The following is a 15,761-nucleotide window of genomic DNA, read 5'->3' on the forward strand; positions in this document are numbered from 1 at the left end:
CATGCTTTGGGGCTGTTTTTCTGCTAAGGGGACAGGGCGATTGATCCGTGTTAAGGAAAGAATGAATGGGGCCATGTATTGTGAGATTTTGAGTTAAAACCTCCTTCCATCAGTGAGAGCTTTGAAGATGAAACGTGGCTGGGTCTTCCAGCATGGAAATGATCCCAAACACACCGCCCGGGCAACGAAGAAGTGGCTCCATTAGACGATTTTGAAAGTCCTGGATTGGCCTAGCCAGTCTCCAGACCTCAACCCCATAGAAAATCTGTGGAAGGAGCTTGGGCTTTAAGAGGTTTTAAATTCACCTCGAAAAAACTTCCCCGGCCAGCTGGAACAGACAGACAACTGTCAATCGAGTGAGTCACTTAAATATCTATAATAATCTACCCAGCACACCATGCCTGTTTTTGAAACTACATACATTGTCGAGCTAGCTGTGTACAAATAAAACATGACATTTGGTCAAATACTTTACAGATACTGTAATATGGTCATGTATTTCTGTCAATGACAATAAAGACTTAATTTACTTGTGCAATGACAATAAAGACCTATCCTATTCCAGTGCAGATTGGTGTCCAATCGCATTGTGTTGTGCATACAGGTTACGGAATGTATATGAAAAATTGTGGGTGATTTTTGGAAGTAGGGCTGGGCGAAATGGCCTTTTTTTTATATCTCTATTTTTAGGTCATACACGATATATATCTCGATATTTTGCCTTAGCCTTGAATGACCACTTTATACATATAATCACACTAGTATTATGATTCTATGTACCTACCTTAAAACATTATTGTTCTTACTGCATTAATATATGCTCATTTTAAACTTTCATGCAGAGAAGGAAATAACAATGTCAATTGACCAAAACTGTATTTATTAAGCAGTTATTAAGCAGTGGCACAAACATTCATGTAATTTCCAAAACAGAAAGTGCATGATTGGTCCTTTGCAATATGGTAGGTTACTGCGGACATTAGCTCCTTTTGTTGTTGATTTTTTTTTTTCATACGGTGTTGATTTGGAAATTGTTGCTTCGGCATTTTGTGGATGTGGCACCGAACAGAGATGTTGACATGCAGTTTCAAGCACTCTTAATTCTCTAGCGGGTGACTTTTCAAATGATGTTACATGTTAGCAGTAATGCTACTTTAGGTAGCAACGCTTCTGCCCCACACTTGACAAATTAAAGTTGTCTTTTCGACATATTCCCGGTTGAAGTCAAACCACCACCAGACGATGGATCCTCTGCTGTTTTTCTTGGCAATTAATTCTTCATTTGCTACCAGATGCGCCTGCATGGCACTCAACATTAAGGGTTGGAATTGGGGGTTAAATCAACATAAATGATTCCCAGGCGCGGCACCTCAGCTGCCCACCGCTCCCCTCACCTCCCAGGGAGTGATCAAGGGTGATGGGCCAAATGCAGAGAATAATTTCGCCAAATCTAGTATGTGTGTGACAATCATTGGGGGTTTCGGTTCGCTTCGGAGGTGTACCAAACGACACGGACATATTAAGTAGCGCACCGTGCGCACGTTGTGTAAACAATGCACACTGAGGCACCATTAATTGATTTACGTGGACCCCGACTTAAACAAGTTGAAAAACTTATTCGGGTGTTACCATTTAGTGGTCAAATGTACGGAATATGTACTGTACTGTGCAATCTACTATTAAAAGTTTCAATCAATCACATAAACAACACACCGCATGCTAGCAACGACTGGGCTATGATAGACTGACCATACCTCCTCTTTTCACGGGATATGTCCTCTTTGCGGAACTGTCCAGGTGGAGTTTCTTAAATGCCTCGAATGTCCGGCATTTTAGGTTAGGGTTGCGTGTATTGTCAATGTACGTACAGGGTTAAGAAGGGGTTAAAAACAAAAAAAAAGTGGTGTGCGCTGCAACATTTGTGAGGGAGGGGCAGAGAGAGAGCTATGATAAATGCGCATGCGTCGCCAGGCTCTGCTTTTTACCCATAGATTTATCAGATTAAATTTTTTATTATCTAAAGCAGGGGTGTCAAAAGTGTACCCCGGAGGCCAATGGTGGCCCACAGCTAATGTTTTAAAGGCCCACGGCACATTCTAAAAATATTAAAATAAACAAAAACATAAACAAAAGTGAAATAAAAAGCTTAAAAGTAATTTAGAAAAAGTTGCATCGTTGACTAATAAAAGAAAGCTGTTTTTTTTTCTTTCAAACTGTCATTGCTCAAAATTAAATATTGAATCAAAATCAATGTTATGAATTATTGACCTATCCAAGTTTCCGATTACTTCACATCAAATATTCCACTAAGAAAAATATTTTTGGTGGAAGATTTTGCCAATTTGTTAAATAATCAAAAAATTTATATTTTGTTGATTTCTTACTGTACCGAAAATGAACCGAACCGTGACCTCAGAACTGAGGTACGTACCGAACCGAAATTTTTGTGTACCGTTACACCCCTAGTTGATATACAATTCAGCTTTATTTTTAAACTGAAACTAATTCTCCTGTTCACTGAAACATTGACATTTGTCTTACTGAGGTATAGTCTATGCCACAACATTCTGGGGTACGTTTGTACTGCAAAATAAGTGTCACTAACAAACATCAAATCCACATGGTACCATTAATTCATTTTGATATGACTAGTTTTAGTATTGCCATCCGTCTCAAATTCTTGTTTGTATCTTATTTTTGTCATCTTTCTGACAGACGCCAGTAGAGGATGTGCCTTTGGCAATTGCTCCATTCCAAGGACGTGCCCTAGTGGGAGTTGGAAAACTACTGAGAATCTACGACATGGGCAAAAAGAAACTGCTCCGCAAGTGTGAGAACAAGGTACAGTAATTTGCTTTTTTGGCCCGCAGTTAGCTGTTAGATCAAACTCACGATGCAGCTTTAGCTAAACCTTTTTTTTTTTAGTACTAATACTATACGAACATTTTCAGAAAAAGTTATTACATCACATTTTTCCAACAAATAAATAATAAAAATGAATTAAAAAATGCGTTCTATATACGACAGTCAATTGCTAGCTATTTTAGCATTTATGTAAATTGTGTATAATTCGACTTAATAAAGTCATCTACGGGATGTTACTTTTTTCCTTTTTCCTTGTCCTCAGCATGTTCCAAATCTGGTAACTGGCATCCACACCATTGGCCAGCGTGTAATAGTCTCGGACGTTCAAGAGAGTTTGTTCTGGGTCCGATACCGGCGCAACGAGAACCAGCTCATCATCTTTGCTGATGACACGTGTCCCCGCTGGGTTACAACAGCCTGTTTATTGGACTTCGACACTATGGCCTCCGCTGACAAGTTTGGGAACATAACCATTGTGAGTACTGCGATGGGACCTTTCCAAAAACATCACATCTAATTTTTGCAATCTGTTAACTCCCCACATCACTTCCCTACTGCTGACTGTGTAGAAAATGTGGCTGCAATATTATTTGATTCAAAGATGTCAGTGGTAGAAAAACAAAACATAAATTTGCACGCAATATTGTTGGAACATCGGCCTGAATTTTTTTTCTCCCGCCAGAGGAGCTGACAGCCTCCTCTGCATGCAACATGGAGAGCAATGCAACATTGTTAGATTATGCTATGCACTTTTTTTTTTCTATCCACCCTCACACACAACATGAATAAATAAAAGATTGAATATGTCATTTGTGATTATAACAGGTGCGGCTTCCTCCCAACACAAGCGATGATGTGGATGAAGATCCAACGGGGAACAAAGCCTTGTGGGACAGAGGTCTTCTTAACGGAGCCTCACAGAAGGTGAGAATCTTTAACTCAGTGAAGTAATGTTTTCACTCGGTTGCCATCTCTGAGCAAAGTCCTTGTCCCGCTTTGTTCCAGGCATAGTGGTGCAGATAACATTGTTTCAGAGTATATGTTCAATGGCGATGCACGCACCAAAATTGGCACATATACACCTTAGACACTACTCTTTTCAAAAAAGTAAGTACGATCAAGGTAATAAAAAAATAAAATAAAAATTTTAGTAGATTTGAAAATAGTTGCAGATTTGAGACACGAGACAGCATTGGTGTATAAGCTATTGAACACTACACAGTAGTTTGGGAAGCAATTAATCAAACCAACACATTGAAAGTGTCAGGATATTGCCGCACTGTCTACATCAGTGGTTCTTAACCTTGTTGGAGATACCGAACCCCACCAGTTTCATATGTGCATTTACCGAACACTTAGTTAGTGAAAAATAATATATATATATATATTTTTTTTTTTTCAAATTTAAGACAAAGTTCTATGTTTTTGGTAACACTTTAGTATGGGGAACATATTCTAAGTCTGTGGTTTTCAACCTTTTTTCAGTGATGTACCCCCTGTGAACATTTTTTAAATTCAAGTACCCCCTAATCAGAGCAAAGCATTTTTGGTTGGAAAAAAAGAGATAAACAAGTAAAATATAGTACTATGTCATCATTTTCCGATTTATTGAATTGTATAACAATGCAAAAATTGCTCATTTGTAGTGGTCTTTTTTTAACTATTTGGAAAAAAAGATATAAAAATAACTAAGAACTTGTTGAAAAATAAACAAGTGAATTATAAATAGATTTCTACACATAGAAGTAATCATCAACTTAAAGTGCCCTCTTTGGGGATTGTAATAGAGATCCATCTGGATTCATGAACTTAATTCTAAACATTTCTTCACAAAAAAAGAAATCTTTAACATCAATATTTATGGAACATGTCCACAAAAAATCTGGCTGTCAACACTGAATATTGCATTGTTGCATTTCTTTTCAGAGTTTATGAACTTACATTCACTTTTTGTTGAAGTATTATTCAATAAATATATTTATAAAGGATTTTGAATTGTTGCTATTTTTTAGAATATTTGAAAAAAAATCTCACGTACCCCTTGGCATACCTTCAAGTACCCCCAGGGGTAGGCGTACCCCCATTTGAGAACCACTGTTCTAAGTAACAAAGACTTAATTTAGAGTTATTTGGACACTAGGGGAACATATTTTAAGTGATAAAGACTTTATTTAGAGTTATTTGGTTTGGGTTAGGGTCAGGGTTAGAGGGTTAGGGTTATAATAAGGCCATGCCAAATAAGGCATTAATAAGAACTTAATGACTAGTTAAGAGCCAATATGTTACTATTTTGCATGTTAATAAGCACCTATATTAAAGGCCTACTGAAATGAGATTTTCTTATTTAAACGGGGATAGCAGGTCTATTCTATGTGTCATACTTGATCATTTCGCGATATTGCCATAATTTTGCTGAAAGGATTTAGTAGAGAACATCCACAATAAAGTTCGCAACTGGGGAAAAGCCCTGCCTCTACCGGAAGTCGCAGACGATGACGTCACATGTTGAGAGCTCCTCATATATTCACATTGATTTTAATGGGAGCCTCCAACAAAAACAGCTATTCGGACCAGAAAACGACAATTTCGCCATTAATTTGAGCGAGGATGAAAGATTCGTGTTTGATAGCGACGGACTAGAAAAAAAAAAAAACAAGGTGGCGACTTGTCCAGGGTGTACCCTGCCTTCCGCCCGATTGTAGCTGAGATAGGTGCCAGCGACCCCAAAAGGGAATAAGCGGTAGGAAATGGATGGATGGAAGTTAAAAAAAAAAACAACGTGATTGCAATCAGATTGCATTGAGACGGATTCATATGTTTTTAGAGACATTTACTAGGATAATTCTGGGAAATCCCTTATCTTTCTATTGTGTTGCTAGTGTTTTAGTGAGTTTAACAGTACCTGATAGTCGGAAGTGTACGTCCACAGCCGGGTGAAACAGTGTCTCGGGGAAGTCGACGGCAGCTGTACGGGCGGCACAAGCTCAGCTGATATCCAGTAAGAGGCGACTTTTTAACCACAATTTTCTCACCGAAACCTGCTGGTTGACATTCGGTCGGGATCCATGTCCATTGTGATCCATACTAAAGTTTCACCTCCGTGAATTTTAAACAAGGAATCACCGTGTGTTTGTGTGGATAAAGGCTAAAGCTTCCCAACTCCGCCTTTCTACTTTGACTTCTCCAATATTAATTGAACAAATTGCAAAAGATTCAGCAACACAGATGTCCAAAATACTGTATAAGTATGCCGTTAGAGCAGACTACTTTTAGCTGTGTGTGTACGCAGCGCTCATATTCATAACAGCCCGTGACGTCACACATACACGTCATCATTACGTGACATTTTCAAGAAAAAAGTCCTGGGAAATTTAAAATTGCAATTTAGTAAACTAAAAAGGCCGTATTGGCATGTGTTGCAATGTTAATATTTCATCATTGATGTATAAACTATCAGACTGCGTGGTCGCTAGTAGTGGGTTTCAGTAGGCCTTTAATGGTGAATATGTTCCCCATACTAAAGTGTTAGCATGTTTTTTTTACTGGTTCACAAAATTAATTGTGGATGAACATAACCTTGTTCAAACAACAAAACCAACACGGTGCATAAACTGGAAACAAATTACACACCTGCAAATCAGTCAGCTGTTGCCGTATCCGTAATACGCCGATAGGGAGAAGTTTGTAATTAAACGTTAAGTCGGGTGTGTTTTGACCTCCGGCGAACCCCTAAAGATCGATCGAACCCTGGTTAAGAACCACTGGTCTACATTAAAACCAACAAAGCTAAAGACACCTTTTTGTTATTGAGTTGAGATATCAAGATATCAGGTTCTTTTCTCATTCCATGCAGAGAATTCATGGCAAGACGGAAAGACTTCGCAACCACACTAGTTATGAGAGTAGAGTATGTGTGTGTGCTCTTTTAATGACTGTGTGTTGCGTGAGTGGAAGAGTTGGGAGGGCGGGCGGTAGCATGCATGCAGCAGTAGTGGCGACTGGCAAATGTGTCCATTTGTGTCTTGCAGAAATAACAATAAAGCCACCAAATTGTCACGAATCGGAGGCTTTGTCATGCCGACCCAAAAGCGGAGTTTAGCAGACCCTTTGTCGGGTAAAGTAAAGGGTGTTAGCCCCGTCGAAAACATCGGTCCTGGAGGGAACGTCTCCTGTGCTCTACTCGACTACAGTTTGGGACAGGTAGCCGAACAGCAGGAAAGGTGTAAAGCTCCTTTCCAGCATGAGAACTGAGACATGCCACGACCATGAAGCGTAACAAAAGACATAGTGGAGACGAAATTAAGTTCCGAGGCACCTGCAATATTCAGACTTGCAGATATGGTCAACTGGTACAAACAACAAGTACCCACCAAGAGTAGGTGATGAGGATCTGAAAGTCCTCGAGAAGTTTGTGGTGACTATGTATGACAGGTCCAGTACAGTTGCATGTGTTGTTGATGCCAGACTGGAAATGTTCGCTTGGAAACATAGGCCTCATGAAGCCATTCCACCAACCCGTGCAGCGCTACTTTAGCATGCCAAGCAGGCTGCATGTGGAGTCAGACAATAGTCAGCACATAGTCCTGCCGACTGGAGATGGACAAAGAGTGGAGATTTCATGGAAGGATTTCATTCCGTAGAACATCTTTTGCCCAGACTGCCTTTTCAATAAAAGGACCACAACTATGGAACTCTTTACCTGACACTTTGAAAAGTATATCTGCTTTTGTCACTTTCAAAAAACAAGCACAATTATGGCTAGTCTAGCAGCAATCGTGTTCCCATGTTAAGTTTTTACTAATAATTTTTTATTTATTTATTTTTTTATTTATTCATTTTATAATTTTTTTTATTTTTGTAATTGTGAATGTGTGGGAAACCGTGGTTCTATATTTTGTCACACTTCAATTAGAAAGCACCAGATACACTACAAATAGTCTACAGTCAGACTTAGGATATTTCTTTTCAGAGTACAAGATGATCAATTAGAATTTAGACTAAACGGGCAGTTTGTTGAGACATAAGTGGCATGATATTGAGTATTTAGTTTAGTAATAAAGGAGATTCATACAGTGTTTTTTTTTCTAGTGACTCAGTGGGCATGACACTGAGAAGCCATCATTCATTCACTTAACATTCACACATTGATGCTACTTTGTATTTGACAGAGCGCTAATATGCCTAATCAATAATCATTACACTCAACAAATAAAGTATAGTAAAATGCTTTTTGCGTTAACATAACTGCGAATTGGCCAATAAAATGTAATCCACTGTTTAACGCACAAAAGTCACGGAACTGACATAAATGTGAATGAAATGCTATCATTGTAAGGAAAAGGAACAATTTTTTACTAAAATAATACATTCATCCCAAAAATAATCAACCTCCCCTCCCTGAACCAAACTTAGTCAAGACGACCACTTGAAATACCGACTAAGCTAAAGCTCGCAAGAACAATCCATACACTTACAACTCAAATCATCTGCTTGCGAGGTGTGAGCAACATTATCGATGTAAGATCAACTTAAGAGGTTAGCTCTTTTTTTAACACCCTGAAGTAGTCTCCCTACTCGTCAAGCCTGGTACAGCAGCACACTGTACTACCCCAACTTTAAATCACACAAAAAGCACACATTGTGGTGGTAAAGTACCGTATTTTTCGGCGTATAAGTCGCTCCGGAGTATAAGTTGCACCTGCCAAAAATGCATAATAAAGAAGGGAAAACACACATAAGTCGCACTGGAGCATAAGTCGCATTTTTGGGGGAAATTTATTTGATAAAACCCAACACCAAGAATAGACATTTCAAAGGTAATTTTAAATAAATAAAGAATAGTGACCAACAGGCTGAAGAAGTGTACGTTATGACGCATAAATAACCAACTGATATGTTAACGTAACATATTATGGTAAGAGTCATTCAAATAACTATAACATATAGAATATGCTATACCTTTACCAAACAATCTGTCACTCCTAATTGCTAAATCCAATGAAATCTTATACGTCTAGTCTCTTACGTGAATGAGCTAAATAACATTTGATATTATACGGTAACGTGTTAATAATTTCACACCCCCGGCCAAACTATGAAAAAAACTGTGACTTATATTCCAAAAAATACGGTTAGTGTAAATCGTAAAAAAAAAATGAAATAAAAACAATTAATTTTTTTATACATATTGTTAATTGCGTAAATGTATTGCTGTTATTTTACTTGTTTGTAAAAATATTTGTTACTAACTGATATCTGTTCTTTTAAATTTGATTTAAAGTAGAATTTTGGTGGTAGAATCAATCATGATTTTCAAATGTTATTGATCGTAATTTCAATATCAATCAATTGATTATTATTGTTGCCACAATCGTCCAGCACTATTGTAGATAATTAAATAATATTTGATGTCCTGGTTTAGTTATTAGCATATCTGCCTCATGATGTTCTGGCTTTGAAAACCATCTCGGCCCTTTGTGTTTGGCATATGTATACATGTAAACTCTTCCATAACATGGAATGGCGGTGCTTTGGTCCAATTGTTGCATGGATTTTCTTTTAAAGACAATCTGCAAGCCTCTTTATGACAGTACATACCGTTTTGTGGGCAGTCTCCTTTACGTGCCAACGTCCTCTTCCAGGCTAAGCTCCCTTTGACTATGTCTTCTCCCCTGTCAGCCTTATTGTAAATGCGTCACTAAAGTCTTAAATTCCAAACTGCTTGTTCACTTCCATAGGGGGTCTACTGACACATAAGTTAAAACTATGCGCTACTTTGTACTAGAAATGGCAACAGTGGAGGATGCATGTGCCTGTAGAATCCATTCTGCTCTAAAACAGGAGGATCAAGGAAAAAGTAGAAACTTAGTGACTACATCTGGATCAAAATGGCAGACCACCAGCAAAATATTTCCGGTAAACCTATACCATGTATGGAGATATCCGTTGACAAAACTAAGACAAAATGCATCACAAAAGTCTTAAATTCCAAAATATTTGTTTAGAAGACGGCAAGAGTTTTATAAATATCTCTGCTGTGTTTTTATGTTTGATTTGACATTTAAGGGACTTATGGGCATCCCAAATACACAAAAAACATTACCAATAGGTAAGAAAAGTTGGTTTTGACTTTTCGTGGGTACAAAACTCAATGATTTTGCTTGGTTCCGGGGAGCGCTGGAGGCAGAGTTTGGGTAAGGTTGGTCCACACCAAGTATTCACTTAAAAATAATGTTTTAACCATGTGACTAGATTACCGTATTTTTTGGACTGACTATAAATTGCAGTTTTTTTCATAGTTTGGTTGGGGGTGCGACATATACTCCGGAGCGCCTTATGTGTGAAATTATTAACCCATTACCGTAAAATATCAAATATTATTTATCTCATTCGCGGAAGAGACGAGGAAAATGTCAGCAATCGTCTCACACACACGTCAACTAATAAGAATTCGGCGGGGGCGGGTCATGGCAGAAGTGCATTGTGGGTAATAATAATAATAGTAATAATGGATTAGATTTATATCACGCTTTTCTATTGTTAGATACTCAAAGCGCTCATAGTGAAGTGGGAACCCATCATTCATTCACACCTGGTGGTGGTAAGCTACATCAGTAGCCACAGCTGCCCTGGGGTAGACTGACTGAAGCGTGGCTGCCAGTTTGCGCCTACGGTCCCTCCGACCACCACTAATCATTCATTCACCAGTGTGAGCGGCACCGGGGGCAAGGGTGAAGTGTCCTGCCCAAGGACACAACGGCAGCGATTATGCAGCGATGTGCCAGAAACCCTCAGGTTTCTGGCACGGCCGCTCTACCCACTACGCCATGCCGCCCCTCATTGAATGCTAACTGCTATATGCTACTGCCTTAGCTATTAAAATGGATCATTTCCTCATTGGCGGTAACTTATAAAAACTGAGAAGGGCTGAACAAAAATGGCAACGAAAAGGAAATCATGTACTGCAGATTACAACCTGGACGTAGTGAAATATGCAGCAGAAAACGACAAGAGGAAGCGGCGCATACCTTTGGAGTTGGCAGAGTTGTTAAGAAGCGACATTGAGGAAGATTTAATCGGATTTATGGATTAGGAGTGACAGATTGTTTGGTAAAGGTAAAGCATGTTCTATATTTTATAGTTATTTGAATGACTCTTACCATAATATGTTAGGTTAACATAGCAGGCACCTTCTCAGTTGGTTATTTATGCCTCATATAACGTACACTTATTAAGCATGTTGTTCACTATTCTTTATTTCTTTTAAATTGCCTTTCAATTGTCTATACTTGGTGTAGGATTTTATCGAATAAATTGCCCCCAACAATGCGACTTATACTCCAGTGCGACGTATGTATGTTTTTTTCCTTCTTATGCATTTTCGGCCGGTGTGATGTATACTTCGGAGCGATTTATAATCCGAAAAATACGGTAGTTAACTACTTTTACCAGCAGCTGTAGTGACACCGATTTATGTTAGGCCTTAAAGCAATATACATCAAAAATGTAATTAAAAAAATTACATATTTTGATTTTGTTGAGCAGGCCATGACTTTAAAACGTATAAGGTAAAATGTTTTTATGCTCATTGAAAGCTGGGGGAGAGAGGAAAGTCCATCCATTCATCCATTTTCTACCGCTTATTCCCTTTTTGGGGTCGCGGGGGGCGCTGGCGCCTATCTTAGCTACAATCAGGCAGAAGGCGTACACCCTGGACAAGTCGCCACCTCATCGCAGGAGAGGAAAGTCAATGATTGCAAACAAGGGAGGAAAAAAAACGATTTTTGTATTTCACATTTGGTACTCATAAACAGGCTGTAGGGACACATTTCTCTTAAACCTTTTTTAAGTAAAACAATCAAACGAAACTTGTTTAATTCTGTTAAATTTGGCATTTAAACACATTTGTGAAGTAAAGCCCACAAATGTTCATGTTTTCATGACCCACATGAAATGACACATCGGGCGGATGTGATTCTGACATTTGTGGTTCACACTGAAGAGGAACGGATGTCACTTTCAGGTCAATGGTGGCAATACATGTTTTTGTCAGACTGTGACACGTTATCTACTTGCCGCATTTTCCACACTGACCCCATTTTTGTTGTGTTGACCGCCTGCAATAGAAAACTAATGCAAACCCAGAATGACTCACTGCTGCACCACTGACGAGTCAGCACAATAAACCTCGGTGTGTTTTCCAGGCGGACGTGATCGTCAACTACCATGTAGGGGAAACCATACTGTCGCTGCAGAAAACCACACTGATCCCTGGAGGTTCTGAGTCCCTGGTCTACACCACCCTGTCTGGAGGGATCGGCATTCTGGTCCCCTTTACTTCACATGAGGTAATTTTCTATTGCCGTTTTGGTATGAACAGGTTGAATGAAATCAATATGAAGACAACAAAATTGACATAAATAAAAAATATCACTAAAATGTTTTACTCGTGTTTGACAACTTAACAGCCTTTGACAGACTTTTTTGCAATACTTTTCCAACTGCATCTCCAGGTCACTGGTGTGTGAGTGACAGGAAGAAAACCCTGTGAGGAAAAAGGAAATAAAACATTTTTTTCTATGATACATTTTTGAAACGAGTGCCTCAGCATCTTGGAAAATATGCTAAAAGTGTCACCCATCAAAGAGCTTTTTTGTGGCTTTATTGTTCCTCATATCAGATTGGATTTTTATCAAATGAACGTGGCCACAAAAATGTACGATAAATGAAATGCTTCTTACTCTTGTTGCAGCCTATAATTGATTGGTGTTGGTTTCTTTGTCCAGGACCATGACTTTTTCCAACATTTGGAGATGCACATGCGCTCGGAGTTCCCCCCGATGGGCGGCAGAGACCATCTCAGCTTTAGGTCCTACTACTTCCCAGTCAAGGTTAGCTTGCGACGTGTGTCAAACATCCTCTGGCTGAATCATGAGAAATGATTCAAGATGGCGCCGGTTTGTCTGGCTCGCTGCTTGTCTCTGAGCACTACTTTTGTGGTTATTTTGACATTTATTTTGAGGACCATCCACTCACTTCTAGTGTATGAACGCCAGGATTTGTTGAGGATAGGGGAGTCAGTACAGTCATGTGAACTTTACAATGCAAGAGACTCAGATTCATTTTTCCTTGCTAACCTACCCGAGTGCTTCCGTCGGGTAGGTTAGTGTTTTTATCATCTTTGAATTTTAGCGAAGGTAAAATCGTTTTTATCTTTTAACCTTTTTGAACAAGTCGTGCATGCTTTTATTTCAAGTCTCCTGGACTACTGCAATTTATTTTATGCTGGCATTAGCCAAAAAGCTCTCTCCCGCTGCAGTTAGTCCAGAAGGCGGCAGCACGACTTAACGGGGGCCAGGAAACGCTAGCATATAACCCCAATCCTTGAGAGTTAGCACTGGTGTCCTGTTCATTTTAGAATTGATTTTAAAACATTGCTCTTTGTTTTTAAAGCTGTACATGGACTGGCCCCTCATTATATCCCGGACCTCATCCAAACTCACAATCCTGCGCACGCTCTGAGGTCCGAGAGCCAGCTCCAGCTCGTGGTGCCCAAGACTCTCGTCCAAAGGCAAAACCCAGTAACTCAATTTTGGTCAAAACTGAGCTGATAATAATTTTGGAGTTCCTAGGTGTTATGCTTTACACTAGTGTATGCGATATTGTAATTTGTTCCGTAAGTAAGCTGTTACGTGCATGGCAGGACCTAGCAACTACCACATAACCGCGTAGATACAACAGAAAAACCTAGTATCTCAATGGACCAATCGGAGGTTCTTTGTCAGTCGCCTTATTTTCTTTAATGAGACATTTGCACGAATGGGGGCCGACGGTCAACCTGATTATGTGATATTATGGCACAAGGGGATATTTGGAAGATTGGCCCAGGACGTTGCAAGCACCTTCATTAAATGTATTGTTCTTGATTCTTCCCCTTGCATACTCTTTTGGGCAGATAACTGTGGGGGTCAAAATAAAAACTGGACGCTGTACACGGCTCTTGCCCAATGTGCCAATGCAGAATTTGGCCCACCCGAGATTGTGATTAAATATCTGGAGAAAGGGCACAGTGTGGTTCATGAGAGCAGATTCAATCCATGGCTCAATCGGCAAGAAAATGAAAGCTCAAGAAAACATCTATACGTTTGATGACTTTGTAAATCTTTGTAAGACAGCATCAAGATAGATTGGTTTTCCTTTGTTTTCTCAAAATCAGCTAGAAGTTAGTTACTAGGTTTTGCCTTACGACGGGAGAAGACCAGACTTAAAAGTAGGGGAGACAGGGCCTTCTCTGTGGTCGGCCCTAAGCTCTGGAACACTCTGCCCCTCCATATTCGAACTGCTCCCACAGTGGAGTGTTTTAAGTCTTGTCTCTAGACCCATTGTTATTCCCTGGCTTTTAACACTACGTGAGTTGTATGGTCCTCTGTTGCCCTTTGTGTTTTAAAATTTGGATTTTTATTTACTGTTTTAATAAGTTTCACCCCTAAAATTGTTTTTAATCATTTATTTTGTATAGGTTTTATATGTATTTATTTATTATTATTTATTTTTATTTTTTGTTTTATTCAGTCATTGGTGGAGCTCAGGATAGTATTTGAATGTTGTTATTAATATTGTTGTGCAGCACTTTGGAATTTGTTGTTGAAATGTGCTGTATGAATAAAGTGGATTGATTGATTGATTGTTTGGTGTCACAGAACGTGATCGACGGAGACCTGTGTGAGCAGTTCAACAGCATGGAGCCCCACAAGCAGAAGAGCGTAGCGGAGGAGCTTGACAGGACGCCGCCCGAGGTCTCGAAGAAACTGGAAGACATTCGTACCCGCTATGCATTCTAACTGCGTGACCCAAGATTCGTCTTTTACCTTTGGATTTTAATGAATCATGTCGGCGCCTTGCCCCCCTTCATCTAGGTTGTAGAGACGTCTGTGTGAATTTCGACCCCCGGTGTTTGTGATTCAGTCACCAAACACTGAAACATGGCAGGAAGATTTGTGTCTTCTTGTATTTCAGGGCACAAACACCTGTGTTTACAGTGTGTGAAGCGTCCCCTTACACAACTCTTGGAAGCCAACTTTAACCTCCCACTAATGAGCGCAGCGCAGCTGGTCCACAATGTACAGACTTTTACATGCCAACAAGAGGCTCATCGCCATTTGTTTTGATCTCAGCCTATTTTGGGAGGTAAGTGTTTTAGTTTGGATAAATTATAATCACAGCATTAGGATGAATGGAAAATAACCGCCCTACTTGTTTGTCACCTCCTCCGCTCAAAGGAGTGTTGCTGTATGATGTGACATTAAGCAGCGGTTATACAGACTAAACAAGGTCGGGGGCTGTACACCCAAAGTTGAAAGTGAGTTGTTTTTGTCATTTCTGTGAAATCCCCACCTCAGCCACAAGCAGTTACAGCAATTTCCTGTAGAAACAGACCATTTTGTGTGGGATAGCAGTCTGTATTGTAAATAAAGTTTTCTACGTGACAAAATGTTATCTGTGCTACCTGTCCCTGATGAACAACCAAACGCTTCTATTGTCGAAAACAGTGCATTCGGAAATAACTCACAGCGATTCACTCTTTACACGTTGTGTTAAAGCTTTATTCCAAAACAGAATTGATTCCTCAAAATTCTACACACAAAATCCTATAAAAATGTGAAAACATTTAGAGCTTTTTGTAAATTTATTAAAAAATAAAAAGAAGTCACTTATCAATCAATGTTTATTTATATAGCCCTAAATCACTTGTGTCTCAGAGGGATGCACAAACCACAACGACATCCTCGGTAGAGCCCACATAAGTGCAAAGAAAACTCACACCCAGTGGGACGTCGGTGACAGTGACTATGAGAAACCTTGGAGAGGACCGCATATGTGGGCAATCCTCCCTCCCT

General features: G+C 39.4%; 1 protein-coding gene across 1 annotated transcript in view; it reads left to right on the forward strand.

Moving 5' to 3' along the window:
- Window positions 1-15,360, forward strand: part of sf3b3 (splicing factor 3b, subunit 3) — a 53,841-nt gene extending 38,481 nt beyond the window's left edge. Inside the window, 6 exon segments of the mRNA XM_061917068.1 lie at window positions 2,716-2,841; window positions 3,128-3,340; window positions 3,691-3,789; window positions 12,069-12,212; window positions 12,651-12,755; window positions 14,565-15,360. Coding sequence (XP_061773052.1) covers window positions 2,716-2,841; window positions 3,128-3,340; window positions 3,691-3,789; window positions 12,069-12,212; window positions 12,651-12,755; window positions 14,565-14,705 — 828 coding nt within the window. The 3' untranslated portion in view covers window positions 14,706-15,360.
- The last annotated feature ends 401 nt before the right edge of the window (window positions 15,361-15,761 follow it).

Source organism: Nerophis ophidion, linkage group LG12 (assembly GCF_033978795.1).
Source record: "Nerophis ophidion isolate RoL-2023_Sa linkage group LG12, RoL_Noph_v1.0, whole genome shotgun sequence".
Taxonomy (NCBI): Eukaryota; Metazoa; Chordata; class Actinopteri; order Syngnathiformes; family Syngnathidae; genus Nerophis; species Nerophis ophidion.